We start from the raw sequence: 21,436 nt of genomic DNA on the forward strand, positions 1-21,436 counted from the left end.
TCCAAGTTTCTGACTTTAGTTCCTCATCTTTTCGTTCTGTCAGTCAAGTCGTACGACACACTATTGACTGTGTTTAAGTGTAAATTCTTCGAAAATCAAGGCATACAGAGCTTCACATTTAAAGTTTGTAAAATTATTTTTTATTTGGTATAAGTTTCACGATAAATTTCATAAATAATGTCCACGATATATTACGCATATGTTAAGTTGATAAGCCCTTGTGAGGAAGGCCCCTGAGGTGCGCCTTGACAAGTGGTTTCTACTTTAAACAACCGGACACAACTTACACGATGGCTGAAAATCAAGGAAACTCCTCAAATCAGATCAATCAGGGTACATTAATTTTTTATTTATTCTTTTTTTACAACATGAAATCTAAATTTGACGATTCTAACCTTACTGATTAACCTGGCGGGATCCAATGTCTACCAATTTTTAATGCTGATATTTTATACTTTTCCTTTCTTTGTTTACTGATATGTTTGTTAATTGTTTCCATTTTTTTCACACTAAACGATCATTTTCTTCTATCTAATTTTATTTTGCTTCATGTATTTTATCAGTTTTGCTTTTCAAATTCAGATTATTGTTTGCTCTAGACAGACAGTTGCACGCTCATTTCACGTTTATAATATGATTATTGTGAAAATATATAATATATTGTTTACTGTTCACTAAATCACGACTATTCTTGTTGTTTTCAATAACGTCTAACAATAAACGTATAACACAGAAATACAGCGTTGTTAAAAATTATTGTTAAATATTATCTGAATTCTTCAAAGAAAATACTCGATTATTTTTTGACAAATTAAAACTAGGAAAATTTTTTAATTTTTTTTTTTATTGCGAAAACTTTAAACTGATATTTATATTTCCCTTTTTTCAAAATTTAGAAAAGTTTAGACAAATGCGGTATCAATGGAGATCATCTAGTCCATCAGGTCAGTGAAATATTTTCCAAATTTTGTATAATTATGCAATAAAAGATGCATGATTTACAATTACGTTTATTTCTTAATTGACAAAATGTTTTGTAAAAAAAAAATATACCTGAAAATTGATTTTTTTGAGGACAGTTAATGATTTTTATTGCAATTAATTTATATACATTCGTTTTATAGAAGATTTTACTAAAAAATTATTTTGAAGTTTTCAATAATGTTTACGAATAATTAAACATATTTATTTTCTATAATTGAAAGAAAAGTTTAAATATGACATTTTAATTGTTCCTGTAGGATCTGGAAGATCATTTAATTTTCAACGGTTAGATTTTCGACCAAATAACGACGTTCAAAACGATATGTCTGGTAAGATTTTTTTTTTTTGAATTAAATTAAAACTATGGAATAGTTTATGATAATTTTTATTTATTAGAAAAAAGAAGACAATTGAAGCTCAGCTTTCAAACGCAAGGAAGCAGCAAGTCATTCTCTAATTCTACTAGTTCTACACTCTCAAACTCAGCAGCTCCTTCAGTATGCCCACCCTTGTGAGTTAATTTTTTATTAATTGAAATATTAATAAATAAAATAATAAAATTAATATGTTTTTATATAGATCACGTCCGAATTTACCATTACCTCTACCAAAACTTCCTGCAAGGCCCCGACAACCACAAGAATTTCTTCCTGATAAAGCAAGGTATATATTTATCATTTTTAATGAATTAGAGAAAAAAAAAACTGTTAAATTTTATTTGTTAATTTTTAGGGAAAAATTAAGAATGTGTCAATCAATGCAAAGTACAGGAAAATTGCAATTATCACCTGATACTGTATACGATTTTACCAGTGAAGATCTTCAAGATTTGGGTGAAATTGGAAGGGGAGGATTTGGTACTGTAAATAAGATGATACATAGGATAAGCGACACCGTCATGGCTGTGAAGGTAAAATTTTTTGAAAAATAAAATTTAATAAAACTTACAGTTTATTGTTTTATTGTAGAGAATTCGTTCGACGGTCGATGAAAAAGAGCAAAAACAATTATTAATGGATTTAGAAGTTGTGATGAAATCCAATGATTGTCCTTGCATTGTGCAATTTTACGGGGCTTTGTTTAAAGAGGTAATCGAATTTTTTTTTTTCTATTCAAGTAGTATCAAGAAGTTATTTATATAATAATTTCTTTACGAATTTTTAATTAATAATCATTTATAGGGTGACTGTTGGATTTGCATGGAACTAATGGACACGTCTCTTGATAAATTTTATAAATTCATCTATGAGAGGTTGAACGACAGGATACCGGAGAGTATCTTAGGAAAAATAACAGTTGCCACTGTTAAGGCGTTGAATTACCTTAAGGAAAAATTAAGGATCATTCATCGGGATGTCAAGCCTAGTAATATTTTGCTAGATCGTCGTGGAAATATTAAGCTCTGTGACTTTGGCATTTCTGGACAATTAGTTGACTCCATCGCTCGGACCAGAGACGCAGGTTGCAGACCTTACATGGCTGTACGTTAATTAACAATTTAAAAAAATAAAATTTCTTCATTAAATAAATACTTGATATTGTATTTATCATTGCAGCCCGAGAGAATAGATCCTCAAAGAGCACGTGGTTACGATGTTCGGAGCGATGTTTGGTCCCTCGGAATTACATTGATGGAAGTTGCTACTGGATATTTTCCTTATCCAAAATGGAATTCTGTTTTTGAGCAACTCTATCAAGTGGTTCAAGGTGATCCACCAAGATTAACACCAAATAAAAACGGAAACCATTTTACTATGGATTTTGTTCACTTTGTAAACACATGGTAATTTGATTTGTAATTAATAATAATATAGTATTTAATAATAGTATTTTAATAATTTTTTTTTCTTTTTATTCCAATAGCTTAATTAAAGAGGAAACTCAACGTCCAAAGTACAATAAGCTTTTGGAGCATCCATTTATAAGAAAATCAGAAGAAGCATCAATTGATGTGGCTGCTTATATTTGCAGCGTTATGGACAATATGGCTAATAATGGCGTTACACCATTTACCACTAATCAGCCTTAAAAAAAAAAAAAAAAAAATTGGAAAGAGAGAAAGATATAACAAATTGAAGTAATTCTTTCGTTGCTTCGAACCTGCATTTTGTCACACCCCCACCGCTAATGTTACACGTAGGGGAGCAAAGCTGCTTCGTTTGTAGAATAGATAGTCCGACGACGAGATAATGTGTAGAACTGTATTTTCGTGTCGTACATAAAAACTCGTAATTATAGCGAGTAGGGGGGTTGTTAATCATGATATATAATTAGAAAAAGGAAGTGGAAAATTCCACTTCTAGAATACTTTTCCTACCAAAATCACTATTAAGCACACATCATTGTGTAAAATCCTCTTTTCTATCTTTCTTTCTTTCACCTTCAAGGTTAAATATATTATAATCCCTTTGGCAAAATTTCAATCGACTTTTGGATAAACCAAAACTTCTCATGTTTTTGTAATATGGATCATGAAAAAATATAGTTCTGACAATTTTATTATAGATGAAGCTTACACCAACGTTTTATGCAAAAAAAAAAAAATTAAAGAAGAAATCATTGTAATGTAATTAATATTCATTTCTCACATTTCTCTATTAGACTAGTAAAAAAAAAATTTCTACAATGAAATTTTGCTTCTTGCAGTTGCAAATCTTTGGAGGTGAAATTTACACTTTTAATGCATTGAGAGATGTTTTAATTTTCAAAGAATTTTTTTGCAAAAAAAAATATTTGTGGACCTTGAATTAAATTTTGAATTGTATATTTGAGACAGTTCTCGGTCATCCTTTTATCTAGACAATAGTGCGTTGACTTATACTGAAACCTGCGGGTTGATGTTCAAGTTATCGTGAACGCAAATAAAGGAACGAATAAAAAAAAAAAAAAAAAATGAAAAGAAAGAAAAATGTGACTGTTCTTAGATTATTGTGTGTATCATATCAATAAACACAATAGAATAAGATTGTAATAATGGATCATTTTATTTCTAGAAAACCTGTCTTATCAGCGAGAATTTTTATTTTATTATTATTATTTCTGATTATTTAAAAAAATTCTTTGTAGACAATAAATTAGAAAAATTAAATTTTATATAATTGTCAAAGAAAGACATTGGATAAGAGAAGAAAATAAAAAGTGAATATGTGGAGGGTAGTTCGATCGATAGTTTTACCGACGCGGTACACCTGCAGGTAGTCACGATACCACTTGTCCAGGTAAACGAGGATGGCGGGTGAATAGTGCTAATAGTGATTTCTGACGATTGCGGTAGCGGTCACAGTAAATTCAGTTCGAATTTTCTTAATTTTTAAATATATATATATAAATATATATACATCTTTCTCTATTAAAATAAATTAATTATTTTTTAATTAATTAAAAGAAAAAAACAAAAGTCATTCGATTATTCCTAAATTGAAGATAAATTCATTTTACATAAATTTTGCAATGTAATGTGTGTGTGGTATCAACGATTTTCTAGTGCGCGATTTCGCTAAACGTAAAACGTGAGGAAAAATCAATAATTTTTTTTTTTTTTGAAAGAAGTAAGTATTTAATAAATACTATTTATGAATATAGAATTTATTAGAAGAAATTAATTTTCGAAATCTTTTAATAATACTTTTAGAGTTGTATTTTAATAATCAGTCTTTTGTTTCGATGATTCATAGCCGCGTATTAGATTCTTTAAAAAAAATAAAAATTTAACTATAATGAAAATTGTTACTAGTTACGTTTTGGATGCAAAAATTTGTTATTGCAGTAACAAAGGAATTATTGAATTTTAATTGTATGTCAACGCGTGTTTTGTGTAATTGATAAAATCCGACAAACATTAATGTTTTTAAAAAAATATTTTTTATTTTATTTTTTTATTGGTTTCAATACTGCGTTTTAATGTTTTTATCATGATTTTACTTTATTACGCATTAAATAAACTATTGCTTATTTTTGCGTAAATTTTGTCATTCTCTATTTTTATAAAACAAAATTTGTTATTTATGAAATTAATTTATTTTATACACTAAAAATTATAAAAATTAATTATTATTTAAAAAAAAAATATTTTTAAAAACATTTTTTCGTTCTGTAAATAGTTTAACAGTCCTTGAAAATTCACTTCTGGTGAAGGGTAAATTAACTGATAAAAATCTTTTGAGATTTATTCTCTGAAACGGATTATACTTATTATTATTAAGTCATCGACTTTTTTTTCTGAAAAGTGTGGTATATTTTTATTTGACTTTCTGTAAAATTTAATTTAAAAATAATTTTTTTTTTTTGAAACATATGAAATATTTTTTCTTAATAGTCAAATTAATTTTTCACATTACATATACTTAGTTTTGTAAGGGAGGTTATTAAATAAATTATAAAAATAATATTAAGATAGACATTTATAGATTAAAAAGTTTCTTCACCTTATGCATAATAAATAATTAAATGTAAAGCCAATTGTACTTAAGGTCATGAATGTCAAAAGAGAACATATTTTTTCTTTTTATAAAACTTGTGCCTATTTTAATTTCTAAAGTGTGTTAAAATTTTTCTTTTTTAGTTTTATTCGAAAATTTTTAGTTTCTTGAAAAAATTGTTTTGAGAAATTTTTTTCAAAGATTCTAATTTTTTTGTATTTGAAAAATGGGGTTTTTTTTTTTTTTTTTTTTTAACTGGACGAGATTTAAAAGAGGTTTTATTGCTACTGTGCGCAGTAGGAGCGCAATGCTGCTGCTGCATTTGAGGGAAGATCAATTCTCTTGAATATTTGATGAATCCTCAACCCTCCCGGAAACTATATACTTGTTCTTTAGTCCATATATGTCCCCTCTTTGTTCTATTCGAGCAATCCACTGAAATACGTCCACATCATAACTCTGCTTTTTCCACATGGTGACCTATTGTCATTTTTTTCAAGAAAATTTGTTCATTATTAAAAGATTTAAATTCAAGAAGAAAATCTATCGACATTACAAAAAAAAAAAAATCATCATTTTTTATGAATTAGAAAATAAATTGAGGAACAAGTTATCAAAATCTGATAAATATACTTATTTCGAGAATTCAAGACATTTTATTTTAGTGATTTACATGTTCTTCGTAATTTTTTTCAATAAAAAATTGTCATGATGATAATGTCAAAAAGTTTCTAAATTGATAATTGTTAATAATTTTTTTTTCTTAAATTTAACAGTGACAGAACGATTTATAAGGCCCTTAAAATATCTCCATGTTTTTGGAAACATGGATTTATCCAACTTTTGAAAATTTGCGTTCCTCAATAATTACACCCAGAGAAATGATTTATTTGAATCAAATAAAATATATTTGAGTTAAATAAACGTATATTTGTCTCAGAGCCTACTAACTTATTTATTTGGCGTAAATAAAAATTTTATTTGTCAGAAATAAATTTTTCTTTGGCTCAAATAAATTTTTTATTTCAATGAAATGAAATATATTTGCAACAAATAAATGAGTTAGTAGGCTCGGAGACAAATATACCATTTCTCTGAGTGTATTTATCTTCTTCATTTTTGCAATTATTATAAAAAATAATTTTTCTCTTTCTTAAAATATGATTCTCGTGCGCAAATATTTATAAAAATCCACATTCTTAATATTCACAATTATAAAATATATATAATTTAATCGAAGAAAAATATTTCAAAGAGATTGAAGACGATTTATAAATAATTAATTGAAATGATAAATTTTGAAATATTTAATAACAGTATATGTAATTGTCGACCATTTTGTGGTGTATAAAAAAAAAAAAAAAAAAAAAAAGTGGGAGGACAAATGGCGCTGAGGCCAGGTTCATCCATGTCGTCGGCGTCGATCGACGTCAAAGGGGAAGTATCTGCGCGGCCGATCAATAATCTCCTGGGAACATCCGTCCCCCTGCCGTGCTTCTGGTGGTGGACTGCAAGCTCTGCTGGTGGTGGTAGCCATTGGTAGCAAAAGGGTAGCACAGCAGCACCCCGAGTACCAGTAGTACCGGCACCTGTTTGTGCTGTGTCAGGTTCTGACTCATAATATACCTGTACCAATACCAATACACAAAAAAAAAACACCACCCTTTCATTATTTCATATATTTTCTCCTGCTTACTCTCTCTCTAATATCCTGCTGTATATATATAGAACAAATATGTACCCACGTATGTTACACCCCTCCCCCCCCATCCCATATATATACTCGACTTATGGCCGAGCACTATTTCTGCATACTTTACATGTATATATATATTTATACATATGTGTAAAACATATATGTATATAGTTTATTTACCAATATGGACATTTATTTAATATGTGTATTTATGATTCCGAAGAAGCGAGGAAAAATTTTCGAGTATTTTGTAAACTTGTACTCTTTAAATGAATTTGTAATTTTTTATGATGAAAAAACGTTATCAGGAATTAGGAATATCTTCTTAGTGTGTATTTTGGAATATTTCGCTTGTATTTTATTCTTGGAGTTAGAGAATATATAATATTTGTAAAATAGAAAATATTTCTTACAATAAGAAATACTTCATAAAATAAAAAATATACTTTTAAAAATAAGAAATACTTTTAAAAATAAGAAATACTTTTAAAAATAAGAAATACTTTTTAAAATAAGAAATACTTTTTAAAATAAGAAATACTTCGGAAAATAAGAAGTACTTTTGAAAACTGAAAACTTCTAAAATACTTTTTAAAATAAGAAATAGTTCTGAAAACATAAAATATTGGTATTTCTTAAATTAAGAAATACTTCTGAAAACAAAAAATAGTTCTGAAAATAAGAAATATAAGTACTTCTTCACAGAAAATTAAAAGGCATTAAAATAAGCTTTTAATCCAATTTTGCTTATTTTAATACCAAAATGGATTAAAATAAGCAAAATTGGATTAAAATAAAAAGCGTTGCAGCTTATTTTAATGCCTTTTAATTTTCTGTATTAAATTAGGAAATACCTTCTCACAACAAAACTTACTTACTGAAAATAAAAAATACTTCTAAAAATAAGTAATACATTTTTAAACAAAATAACAAAACTTAAAATAAGAAATAGTTCTAATAAAAATAACAAATTCTTCTTAAATTAAGAAGAACCTCTAAAAATAAGAAACACTTCTTAAAATAAAAAATAACTCTTAATTTAAGATTTCTACTCTGTCTTATGTTAAGAGTATTATATTTTAACATTAAAAATAAAATGTATGCGAAATATTAAAATAGGCAACAAGAAGATATTTTTAAATTTAGTTTTTCATTTTTTAACTACATGTTCAGATTCACTTTTAAATATGGAAAATCTTATTTTAAGATGTGACTTAAAATAAATTATCCCTAAAAATAAGGTTAATTTCAATCTGAAACTTGAATATTAAATCTGAAATTAAAAATTTTAATTTAAAAAAGCTTTGTATTAATTTCAGCACGAGCTGATAGTTCTAAGATTTATAATTATCTTAAATTCAACACAAGTGAATAATTAATATTCATACATTTCAAGAAATTCTGTAAAGGCTATCTTAAAAATGTTACAACGCTCGAAAACACTCCTTTTCCTTTAAAAAAAGAAATTCTCTTTATTCTGTTATCTGTAAAACTGTAGTTTTATTTTAAGAGAAAAAAAGATGTTACTTTAAGTTAGAACATTTTTAAGACGTAGGATTAATTAATTATGTAAGTAAAAAAATCTTATATTATTAGTCTTAAATCTTAAAAATTAAACTAAATATAGGGTAAAATAAGGTGTTCATAAATCTTAATTTAAGATATACGTAAAATTCAGATCCTCTTGAGTTTTAATTTATAAAAGTGTAGTAAACTCTGGTTTTGACAAAAAATTGTCTTAAATTCAGCTCATAAAAATAACAGATATTATAATTTTTTTCACAAATTCAATATGTACTTTCTTAAAAATGTTGGATCTTAAAATAAGACTTCTTTTATCCCTTTAAAATAAGATTCTCTTTTTATTGTGTTTCTATAATTCTGATTTTTAGTACTTTGAATGTGCTGAATTTACACATTAAAAAGGAAGTCTTATTTTCAGGCAGAAAAGATGTCTTATTTTAAGATTCAACAATTTTAAGGTATCTTTGCTGAATTTACGCAATGCAATTTCCATTATAACAAATAGTGCTAATTTTAAGACTCATCTTAAAATAAGATTTTCTTTTTACTGTGCATATCAATCACATTGACTGAATTTAAGACATTTAAATTGTTTATGTTTATATTGTCATGATTTAATTATTTTCAAAATTGTTATTTATTTAAATTTTCCCGAAATTATAATGTCAAACTTTGTGTGAAAAGTTATTTATTTAATATATAATATTCACTTGAATAATATAACGTAAAATGTAATCTAAATTTAATCTAATATATAATATTAAATTATAGTTAAACTTTTATTCTATTTATATATATAAAGATATATAATTCCAATTTTCACGTATAGGTGAAATTAATTATATATACGTCAAATTATGTCTCTTCTGTAAATTTCGTATATGGAAATAAATATTTTATTGAAAATGATTATTTCGTCCCCTTACACTTGTATAGTTATCGTATAATAAATTGGATGTAGAAGGACTGACCAGATCCACCACCTCCCCTGATGGAATACACTTTAATTTGAAAAAAAAGAAAAAAAATATATATATGTATAGGAAAGTTTTTATTCTTGTATTGTGTGGGTGGAAGTGCGTGGAGGCGAACGAATCTCAACTTTATTCGAGTCGAGCCCTTTTATACCACCAATGGACAGAAACTCCCTTTAAACCTTGTCCTCGTCGAATGGACGTGGCTCTTACCCCTCTCTTTGAATCATATCATCATCATTGGTGGTTACTGCCTCCATATATGCGTGATTCGATCAATGGAGGTAAAATGCACCTATGTACCACATGTGTATTTCGTTCAAAGAAAAAATTCTATTATTTATTTCAGTCAATTCTTACTAATAATATATATATCCTTATTGTTGTCTGGATTTTTAAAATTATATCAGTCTTAAAAAAACGATTTATATAGCAAAAATAAGCCTTATTACTGAATTAGCATTAGACAATTTTTGCATTTGTTTTTTCGGTTCGAAAATGAAAGGAAGCAACAGATTAGGACTATATATAATATATTGGAAAAATACCAAAAATGACAGGTGGGGCTCTAATGGGAGAAATCGAAAATTTTTTGAATTCTAGTCCCTAAAACTTGGGTTTTAAAATTGAATATTTTCTACAAATACACAAGAGAAAAAAAAATTCTTACATTGACAATCGGTTTTGTTAATATACTGAAAAAAAATTTACTTGATTCAAATAATCTGTTATACTTGATTATTATCAAATAAATATTTACTTGAACCGAACAATTTTTATTTTCAATTCAATGCGTTTCTTTTTAAATACAGAAATTATTGATTCAAATATAATTTATTTAATTCAAATAAAAATTATTTGGTACAAGTAAAAATTATTTGGTTCAAGTAAAAACTTACTTTATATAATACACCCAGAGAAACGATATATTTGTCTCACTGCCTAATAAATATTTATTATTTTGATTCAAATAAATTTTTACTTGATTTAAATAAATTTTTACTAGATTTAAATAAATTTTTATTTGATTTAAATAAAATTTTTTATTTACGCCAAATAAATAGTCTAGTAGGCTATATGAGAAAAATATATACGTTTATTTAACTCAAATATTATTATATATATTTGGTTCAAATAAAAAAAAAAAAGTCAATTAACTGATTATTTGAATCAAATAATTTTTTTTTTTGTATTCTGCTCTCTAAATCTGAATTAGTGAAAATGTTTACTAATTTGAATTAGTGAGTCACTTTTTGCTTCTAAATTAGTTAAATTTTACTAATTATTAGTAAAATTTTACTAATTCAGAAGCACACTCAGAGAAATGGTATATTTGTCTCCGAGCCTACTAACTCATTTATTTGTTGCAAATATATTTTATTTCATTGAAATAAAAAATTTATTTGAGCAAAAGAAAAATTTATTTCTGATAAATAAAATTTTTATTTACGCCAAATAAATAAGTTAGTAGGCTCTGAGACAAATATACGTTTATTTAACTCAAATATATTTTATTTAGTTCAAATAAATCATTTCTCTGGGTGCAAAAAGTGAGTCACTAAATCAAATTAGTAAACATTTTTACTAATTCAGATTTAGAGAGTGGTTTGTTCTTGTAACAAATTTTTGTTTTGTCAACATCCAGAGAAATGTTTTATTTGAACTAAATATAATATATTTCAATTAAATAAACTATATTTGTCTCATAAAAATTATATTTGTCATAACTAAAATTTTTATGCAAATCAAATAAAAATTTATTTTCAACAAATAAATATATTTATTAGACTTTTTTCATTTGAATTTAGTTAAATTTTTCCTAATTCGATAGTAGCAAAATTTTTGTTTACCATTAATTAGTTAAATGTTACTAATTCAAAAGCAAAAAATTTAGTGACTAATACAAATTAGTTAAAATATTGACTAATTCAGATTTAGATAGATATAAATTCTATTTTTTAATCGTTCAGCGATCAAACTATTTTGCAGATATACCAACTGTTTAAATCTGAATAAGTTAAATTTTAAAGTACAATTATACATGAAAAGTGCGTTTATTATGAAGACATAATTTAAAAATTATTATAAAAGGATGACTTAGACTTCAAGGTCTTGGAAAATGCGGGTGAGCAGCCGTTTGTAAGCGTGACTTTTGTAATCAAGGGGCCATTTTTTTACAAATATAATGTACCACACACAGCCCGCTTCTCTTATATACTTCCGGTTCTGCTACTTTTTCCGAATCAGATGTTATGCATATGGAGCACCTGGTGGTGGCTGAACTTAACGACATATTTTATATTATTAGTGACGTTGAAAAGACATTATATATATATATATATATAGTGAAGGGGAAATATGTCAAAAGTATAGTTGCATATGCACACAAATATTATAGGGTGCATTTTTGTCTTTAATATTAAAATAATAGTAGAAAAGATATGTCATGTTTTATATAAGAGTCAAGAAATCTTATTTTTAGTTGCAACTTATTTGTTGAATTTTACAATACACTGCAAAAAACTGAAGGTCTTAAAAGTGCAAAAAACGTCTTACTTTAAGAAGTCTTCCGCTTCTAAATGTATTTATTAAAACCATTCCTTTTTTTCACTTTTAAGAGTGACAGTTTTTGCGCAGTGATATAGATAAACAGTAAAAAAGAAAATCTTATTTTACAATAAAAAGAGAATCTTATTTTAAAGGGATAAAAGGAGTCTTATTTTAAGATCTAACATTTTTAAGAAAATACATATTGAATTTCTGAAAAAATTATAATATCAGTTATTTTTATGAGCTGAATTTAAGACAATTTTTTGGCAAAATCAGCAACTGCTTGAATTTAAGACTACGCTTTTGTGAATTAAGACTCAAGAGGATCTGAATTTTACGCATATCTTAAATTAAGATTTATGAACACCTCATTTTACCCTATATTTAGTTTGATTTAAAATTATTTTGCACAGTAAAAAGACAGTCTTATTTTAAGACAGAAAAGGTGTCTTATTTTGAGAGGCAACATTTTTAAGACAGCCCTTACTGAATCTAAGCAATGTATTTATATGCAATTTGAATTTAAATACATTATGGCTGAATTTAAGACTCATCTTAAAATAAGACTTACTTTTTACCTGTGTAACTATTAAGATTTAAAACTATTAATGTAAGATTTTTTTACTTAAAAAAATTTAATTAATCCTACATCTTAAAAATGTTCTAACTTAAAATAACACCTTTTTTTCTTTTAAAATAAAATTTCAGTTTTACAGATAACAGAATAAAGAAAATTTCTTATGTTAAAGGAAAGGAGTGTTTTCGAGTGTTTGTAACATTTTTAAGATAGCCTTTACTGAATTTCTTGAAATGTATGAATATATTAATTATTCACTTGTGTTGAATTTAAGATAATAAGAGCTGAAAGCTAAAATTAATATTCAAGCTTTCTAAAAATTAAAATTCTTAATTTCAGATTTTATATTCAAGTTTCAAATTAAAATTAGCCTTATTTTTAGGGCTTATTTATTTTCAGTCACATCATAAAATAATACTTTCCATATTAATAAAAAGCCAAACCAAAAATACACTGAAAAATCAAAACTAAATGTAAAAATATATTTTTGGCATCTATTTAATTTTTCCTATACATTTTATTCTTAGAATTAAAATTCCTTATCAAAATTTATGTAATAGGAAATTTCTATAATAGGTCTATCATTATTTTTCTATAATATATGTTATTCCTTTAGTGAATTCTATTTGAACCGATTAATACATTGTGAAACAATTAATTTCAATAAAAAATAGTTAACATAATATGTTAACTATTTTTTATTGAAATTACAAAATTACATTTCAAGCCGTGGAAAATATGCGCTAAAAATTGCAAAATTTTCATATAAGAAATTCTAAATAGAAATACCTAAATTTTTATAAACTTAATACAGGATTTAATAATATTTAGTATAACATTTAGTAACATGTAGTAATTACTTTCTATCATTTTTTCTATATAATTTTTTTTTATTATTGTTTTTTGTACCTTTTTTCCTATAATTTTTCTACTCTCTAAATCTGAATTAGTATAAAAATGTTTATTAATTTGAATTAGTGACTCACTTTTTGCTTCTAAATTAGTAAAATTTTACTAATTATTAGTAACTTTTACTGACAATTAGTAAAATTTAACTAATTCAGAAACAAAAAGTAACTTTTACTAACAATTAGTAAAATTTAACTAATTCAGAAGCAAAAAGTGAGTCACTAATTCAAATTAGTAAACATTTTTACTAATTCAGATTTAGAGAGTATATTGTCGCAAAAAAGTGATAGAATATATATTATAAAAAAGAAATATATATAATCGGATATGAGAAATTTATAAAAATAGGCCTATTATAAATTTTCGTAAGGGTCGACATAGTTTCACAATATTAATATCACAATAATTACAATCATTGTGTATATGAAATCGATATAATATATAGATATACAATCGATGGTAATTATACAATAATTGATATATTCATTGAAGTAGAAACCTGCATGGGGTGAGGAGTTAACCCCACGCACACAAGTCCTCCAAAAGAGGGTCAAGATTCGCCTTTCCCCTCCTTCTCTTCAAAAAATTTAATTTTTACATCCCTGCAGATGCGGAAAATAGGAACCAAAAATATAAGCAATAGAATTGAGTGAAAAAAAAAAAATGCTGAAAGTTATACATATATAGAAGAGAGGGTGAACTCAGGGTAGATTGTTAGCGCACACAGACAAGGAAAAAAAAATGGTGTGTTGGTGAGGTGCCATGACAGGTCGGCCGGTCAGCCTGGCCGTATGCATGGTCCACCTGCGATAGACCCAGCACCTGTCGCCGCACGCGCACCAACCACTATACCTTATCCACTGGCTATATAGAGGGCTGAGGCAGATAATGGGGTGTATAGCCTGCGCCCTGCCTTTTTCCCCCTGAGCTCGCCTTCAATTCTCTATATATCTTCGCAGTCAGTATTTAAACTTCGTATAAAGAACATATCCAATATATATATATATTTATAAATATAGAGAATAATACGTCACACATGACACTAGTCTTTTTTTAAAAAAAAATTTTCCCTAATATTGTGCAATAACTCCCTTCCCTCCCCCCCTTTTTTCTCTCTATGTGAATTGAATTTAAATATTTTGTGACGTTTTTATAAATTGTTAAAAAAAATTGTCTCGTTTTATTATGTTGTTATTGTTTTTTCAAGTGAAAATAAAATAGAGAATTGTTATATAATGTTTATGTGTGTGAATTTATATTTGGAGAAAAGTAATGTGAGGTATTACATACCATTATTACTCATTTTTTATTAATTATTGTGAAACTATTTTGTTTTAAATTCGGAAACCTTATTAAATTCTTTTTTATTTAGTAAAAAGAAAATTTTGTTTTAAGGAAAAAACACAGAAAACCACACGTAAACTGAAATTAAGATTCTTGGTATTTAAGAATATTTTATACTTATCCCAATATGGGAAATTGCCAATGGTAACCATTGGGCTATTATAGGAGGAATGATGGTCCAATATTGGGTCACTCTTTTGCCAATGGTAAATTTCCCAATTAAATTCGATATATATTCTTATTTTAAGAATAATATATACTTAATTTAAGTATAAAATCTTAAATATACGCCAATATATTCACAGAAAATTAAAAGGCATTAAAATAAGCTGCAACGCTTATTATTTTAATCCATTTTGGTATTAAAATAAGCAAAATTGGATTAAAATAATAAGCGTTGCAGCTTATTTTAATACCTTATAACTTTCTGTGTTCTTAATTTCAGTTTACGTGGTTTTTTTATTTTTATAAAGGAAGTCTTATTTATGCAACATTTTTAAGACAGCCTTTACACGGAGAAAAAGAAAAAGTAATTTTTACTACTTTCAGAGTAAAACTGGACCAACTCGAAGTTTCTGCGCATCTCTGGCAATTTTTACTCCAAAAATAGTAAAATTTATTATTTCTGTAGTAAATTTTACTGTTTCCGTAGTAAGTTTTACTATTTCTAGAGTAAATTTTACTATTTTTGGAGTAAAAATTGCCAGAGATGCGCAGAAACTTCGAGTTGGTCCAGTTTTACTCTGAAAGTAGTAAAAATTACTTTATAAAAGAAATCTTTTTTCTCCGTGTACTGAATTTACAGAATTTAATTTACGATCAAAATTTCTTAAAATAAGAATTTTTTAAAAATTGATATAAATATGTTATTTTAAATAATTTCTTTTAACATAAGTATTAATTTAAAAAGAAAATCTTATTTTAAGATAAATTCAGATTAATCATAAATTCAGCAAACTGTCATAAAAAACTAAAATAAAATTAATTTTTTTCAACTGTGAAAAATGTATAAGAAAATAAAAATATTGGTATTCTTCTTTTTTTTTTGAAGGGTTTTATAATGATTGAGAAGATTTTTGAGGAAAATTATTGGTGATGAAAGAAGTGAAATATGAAGATGAATGTGCCTGATGTTGAGGTACAAACGTCAACGTCGACGATGGAAGTTATGGAGACGGATAATTATGGCGTCGAAGCTGAATTAACAAGTTTATCTTGGCTACAGTCTCTCGATATTACAAGTGCATCAAGTCTACCAACTCCACCATGTTCGCCATCTCCACCCCCTATCCCTCGTCAACCACCCAAGAAGATGTCCCCTTTGCTCAAAGCTGAATTAGGTACACATATATATATATTTTTATTATTAGGAGTGAAAAAATTCGAAAAGAAAATTCTCTAAACCCGAAATAGTGAAAAATGAGCTACTAATTTTAATTAGTAATTAATTTTAATTAATAATTTTAAATAGTATCACTGAAAAAAAAAATTTATTTGATTCAAATATTCGATCACTTGACTATTATCAAATAAATATTTATTTTGTATCAAATAATTATTATTTAAGTCAAGTAAATGGTATTTGTTTCAAATACATAAATTATTGTTTCAAATACAATTTATTTAATTCAAATAAAAATTATTTGGTTCATGTAAATATTTTTTTTATAATAGTCAAGTAATCGAGTATTTGAATCAAATACATTTTTTTCAGTGTAAGAATTTTATACTAATTTTTAGTCACGTTTTACTAAAACTTTAGTAAATTTAAAATAAAATTAAATTAAAAAGTTATTAATAATTAAATTAATTATTAAATAGTACTAAAGAAATAGTACAAATAGTAAAAATTGGTACTAATAGTTACTAAAAATAAGAACAAATTCTTACTAATGTGAATTTTCACCACACTGAAAAAAAATTATTTTATTCAAATAATCGGTTACTTATTATCACAAAATATTTATTTGTATTAAATAATTATTACATATTTGTCGCAAAGAATATTATTTTTTAAAAACAGTATTATTAAAATATTTTTAACATTTGTTCTTTCCTTTTTTTTTTCTTTTTCTATACTTTTTTCTTATTGTACTAAAAGAAAACTGAAAATTTCTACTAATTATAAAATAAGTATTTAATAAATTTTTCTTTCAATGTAATAATATTCTTTTTACCAAAAATTTTTAATTATCAGAAATATATTAATATAAAATCAATTTTAATAAAAAAAATTTCCTTATTATCACTTTCGTAAATCAAAGTAAATAAACAATATTATTTTATGGTATAAATATAGCAAATTTTTTTTTAAATTAAAAACTATATAAACTATTTTTAAATTAAATAAATAAATTTTCTATGGTATAAGTGTATTGTTTTTAATTAACAAATTTATTAAATTTGTTCAAATTATTTTATTTATATTTATAAATTGAATATAAATAAGCAATCATATATTTTTTATGACTGTGATTATATGTTTTTATTAAAAAGTGAATAAAGTATTTGCAAATTAAATAAATTCGAATTTTTTTTTCAGATCTAGTCGAGAACGCTGATATATATCGCACAGATTGGAATGCAAAACCTCCTTTTTCATATGCAACACTTATATGCCTTGCAATGCGAGCAAATAACAATAAACTCACATTGTCAAATATTTATGCATGGATTCGTGAAAATTTCTTATTTTACAAGCACGCCGATCCAGCTTGGCAGGTAATTAGTTACAAATTTAAAAAAAAAATTGTTATTAAATTTTTTTATAAAAAAATATTTTTAATTATAAATTAATTTTCTTTTTTTTCACTTCGTAAAAAAAAGGCCAAAATGAATATATATATAAATAGAAATTTAATGAAGACAATTTTTTTTTTTTTTTTCTTCACAGAATTCCATTAGGCACAATTTGTCACTCAACAAATGTTTCGTAAAATTGCCACGTACAAAAGATGAGCCGGGAAAAGGTGGTTTTTGGAAATTGGACTTGGGTCGAATTGAAGAGGGTAAACGAACAAGGCGGCGAAATGCAACAACACGAAATAATAATCGGCGTTCAAAAAAAGTGCCACAAACAACGTCTGATATAACTCCATTGACAATGACAACAGGACTTTATGAAACTCCGCCAAATAGTGTCTCACCTCCAATTCCCGATAGCTTATCAGAAGTACCTGAATCAACACAGGTTAGCCTCACTGAAGAAGATTTAACTGGACTTTTAATTTCTACCGTTGGTTGGGATGAAAATCAATTAGAACTTCTTGATTCATTATTAGATGCCCTTTAAATATATAAATATATATATAATCCTTTATTCTTTTTCGAGAATTCATTCAAAACATTTTTCCTGCAATTATTATTATTATTATATATAATACAGTATAGATAAAAGGATTCATGAGTTGAATAATATTTAGAATTTTCGGATTTTTTTTCCATGAGCAGAAAAAAAATATAGTGGAATTGATTTTTTTTAAAAAGAAGATCAGAATTAATTTTTTTTTTAATTTCAGTATCAGAATCAGAAAAGTCTTAACAGAATTGTGCCACTGATGAAAATTAATAATAATTAACTGCGTAAAAATAAATTTTTCACTAGCTTGAAAAAAAACATTTTTTTTCACATTAAATTTTTACATAATATACGTAAAATATCTCTTAAACTATTATATTTTTACGCATATTTGTAATTATCAATTTAGATTAGAATATTTTTGTTTAAAATTTTTTTTTATATTTTCATTCAACTCAATTTTTTGATCTTAGCCAATTTGCTTTTAGTTTAGAAAAATTTTAATTCTGGTAACTTAGAAAATTTGTATATTTTGTTAAAATTTTTTTTTTTTTTTTTTTTTTTCATTGAAATGTATAATTTTTCAGTATGAGTTAAATGTAACCAAGTCTAGCTATACCAAAGATTTAATTATTCCTTATTTATGAAAATGTTATATATATGTATATCGCTATCCATTTTTTATACATAGGTAACCTACATATATCTAAATATAATTTAAATTAATTTTGTTTTCAAGTCTCTTTTTGTTATAGATACAAGAACTATCGCCTTTGTAGATTTTGAATCAGATTTTAATCAAAAATTTTATTGGATATTAATATATTGTGCCCAATAAATGATTTTTAATTAAATATTTTAAATTTTTGAATCGAAAAATAATTTTCTTAGTATTTTAAAAATCACATATTATTCGTTTGCAAATTCAAACTATTTTTATAAAAAATTATTTGAGTAATAAAACATATAAATGTAATTACTATCCTTCTATTCCTCTTCCTTATTTTCTTCTTTTATTTAAATTTTTTCATCTACAAAGGAAATAATTCACGTATATCATATTTATTGTTGCGAAAAGAAAGCAAAACCTATTTTATCAAAAAATCTTGGTTCAACGAAACCTACAAGGACTCTATTATATACCTAAGTGCCTATAAAAAAAAATTGATGTGTAATTCTTCTGCATTCTTCCGTCCATTAAATCATCAAGGGAAAAAGTTTTAAATGATGTTAAAAATTTAAATTTGTGGCAATTAGAAAACAAAAAAAACGATTATAATTTTGGAATGAAATCTTTGCAATATGCGCGAGTCCTTAAGGGTAAAAGGAATTGCTAAACAAAAAAAAACAAAAAAATGATTAAGACAAAGATCATTTGTATATATCGACGTATTTATATAATTTATCATATAAGTTAATTTATTAAATTATAGCTGTACTATATATAAGTAGTAAAATACTAAAATCGTTTCAATTGGTGTGACATGCGCTCCAATTTTTGCCTTTTCAGTATCCGTCCAAAAAAATTAGTAAGTAAGATTACTTACTTATTCAAGTATATTATTATCACTTGAAAAGAATAAAAAATCTTCTCATCTAAGTTGAGATTATAATTTTTTCATTAAAAATCAAGAACCAGCGTTCGATTTTGAAAATTTATTGTACATAAAGTTGTGTTTAAAAAAAAAAAATTCGTTTTAAATTGAGAAAATTTTTTTTTGAATACCTAAATTTTTTTCATTTATCACTAAACATGATCGTTAATAAAAAAAATATAAAAAACCGTAATTTATGAAATAACCAGAATTATATATAAAAAATTTTGACTTTTGAAGCTAAATCAAATAAAATAATCTATCAAAGTAATTATTAATTAGTAAAATAAATTTACCGATTATTATCGGCACTCATATAAATCTTTAATTTACTAATTGAAAATTACTGTTTAGCTATCATTGTGTACTGATTGAAAAAAAATTGTGCCTTAATAAAAATACTATATCCAGAAAACAATTTAATTGATTCAAGCAAATATTTTATTATTATAAACCTTTAATTCATGCTTATTTTAGGATTGTTGGTTTGCTTGATTAAAAAAAAAACTGTTTTCTAGATGTACTTTCAATATTTGCCTTATTATTATAATTATTATTTATTATTATTATTATTGTTATATGTATAATTGAGCTTTCATTTAAATTAAAAACAAAGTGCTCAATGCAGAATGTCAATTGTGACATCAATCAACTAATTTAATGAATTTATAGAATTCAATGAAATTTTATAAACCATATCTTTTTTTATTGTTCATGTCAAAAAAAAGAAATAATAACTAATGGTAAAATTTTCCTTTCAACATATTTTTGTTTTAATAATTTTTAAAGACATAATCAAATTCATTAATTAGTTGAGTGATTGTTAACAAAAAAAAAAAAAAAAAAATTTGTAAAAGAGTACTGTAATAAGTAGTTTTGAAGTGTAAGAATACGAAATATAGAAGTGAATGTGAAAACAAAGAACATGATTTATTAATTTGAAAAAAAAATTGTTCCTGTGTTAAAGAGTGTAAAAAAATATTTCTGGTACCCAAAAAAAAAAAAATTATTTTTCAAAAATAATAAAGTTTATTTTTTTTTTACTCATTTTTAGGCACTTTAAGCTACCGTTCCTTAAAACCTTGATCAGATGATTGTATTTGGTTCAAGGTTACTCGAAATTATTTGATTCGCTAGAAAGCTATTGAATTTTTTTTTACATACATTTTTAGCGATCCTAAATATCTTTGACGAAAAAACTTGTTTTAAATAAGTTCTTCAAAGTGAGATCAAATTATAAAAAAAATCTTCTGACTTTTTAACATATAATTTTATTATTAATTTTTATGATATCAATTTGATAAAAATATAATTTTATCGTGATTTTATATATAAGTCTTTCTAACTATTAAATATATTTATAAATCTCAAGCAAATGGAATAAAATATTTTTCTGGATTAATTCATTTTGAGCAAGAGGCTTTTTAATTTTTTTTTTTTTTTTAAATGTAAAAGGTTTCCATTTTGATTACGTAATTTTTTGATTTCACAGAAAATTATTTTATTATTATTACAAATATATTTATGTATATATAGTTGGATTTTTATGTAATTTCACGCGATTTCA

The 21,436-nt window shown here is 25.0% G+C and overlaps 2 protein-coding genes across 5 annotated transcripts; both read left to right on the forward strand.

The window, feature by feature from the left end:
• Positions 1 to 8: 8 nt before the first annotated feature.
• Positions 9 to 3,876, forward strand: LOC127277763 (dual specificity mitogen-activated protein kinase kinase 4). 3 transcript variants are annotated; one of them, XM_051299130.1, is made up of 11 exons: positions 9 to 123; positions 208 to 333; positions 897 to 944; positions 1,242 to 1,313; positions 1,381 to 1,495; positions 1,564 to 1,647; positions 1,717 to 1,894; positions 1,953 to 2,072; positions 2,166 to 2,465; positions 2,541 to 2,767; positions 2,848 to 3,876. In XM_051299130.1, exons 2-11 carry the CDS (start codon positions 291 to 293, stop codon positions 3,011 to 3,013), a joined length of 1,353 nt encoding a protein of 450 aa, XP_051155087.1. In that variant the 5' UTR covers positions 9 to 123; positions 208 to 290; the 3' UTR covers positions 3,014 to 3,876. The 3 variants fall into 3 exon arrangements, with proteins under 3 accessions (XP_051155087.1, XP_051155096.1, XP_051155085.1); XM_051299139.1 differs by lacking the exon at positions 897 to 944; XM_051299128.1 differs by having other exon boundaries at positions 47 to 333.
• Positions 3,877 to 4,071: 195 nt separating this feature from the next.
• On the forward strand, positions 4,072 to 18,421 carry LOC127277776 (forkhead box protein J1-B-like). 2 transcript variants are annotated; one of them, XM_051299158.1, is made up of 4 exons: positions 4,072 to 4,532; positions 16,028 to 16,316; positions 17,519 to 17,697; positions 17,870 to 18,421. In XM_051299158.1, exons 2-4 carry the CDS (start codon positions 16,088 to 16,090, stop codon positions 18,266 to 18,268), a joined length of 807 nt encoding a protein of 268 aa, XP_051155115.1. In that variant the 5' UTR covers positions 4,072 to 4,532; positions 16,028 to 16,087; the 3' UTR covers positions 18,269 to 18,421. The 2 variants fall into 2 exon arrangements, with proteins under 2 accessions (XP_051155115.1, XP_051155109.1); XM_051299152.1 differs by lacking the exon at positions 4,072 to 4,532 and adding an exon at positions 14,696 to 14,911.
• The last annotated feature ends 3,015 nt before the right edge of the window (positions 18,422 to 21,436 follow it).

This window comes from Leptopilina boulardi, unplaced genomic scaffold (genome assembly GCF_019393585.1).
Source record: "Leptopilina boulardi isolate dan_hultmark-lab unplaced genomic scaffold, ZJU_Lbou_2.1 LbouV2_112, whole genome shotgun sequence".
Classification (NCBI taxonomy): Eukaryota; Metazoa; Arthropoda; class Insecta; order Hymenoptera; family Figitidae; genus Leptopilina; species Leptopilina boulardi.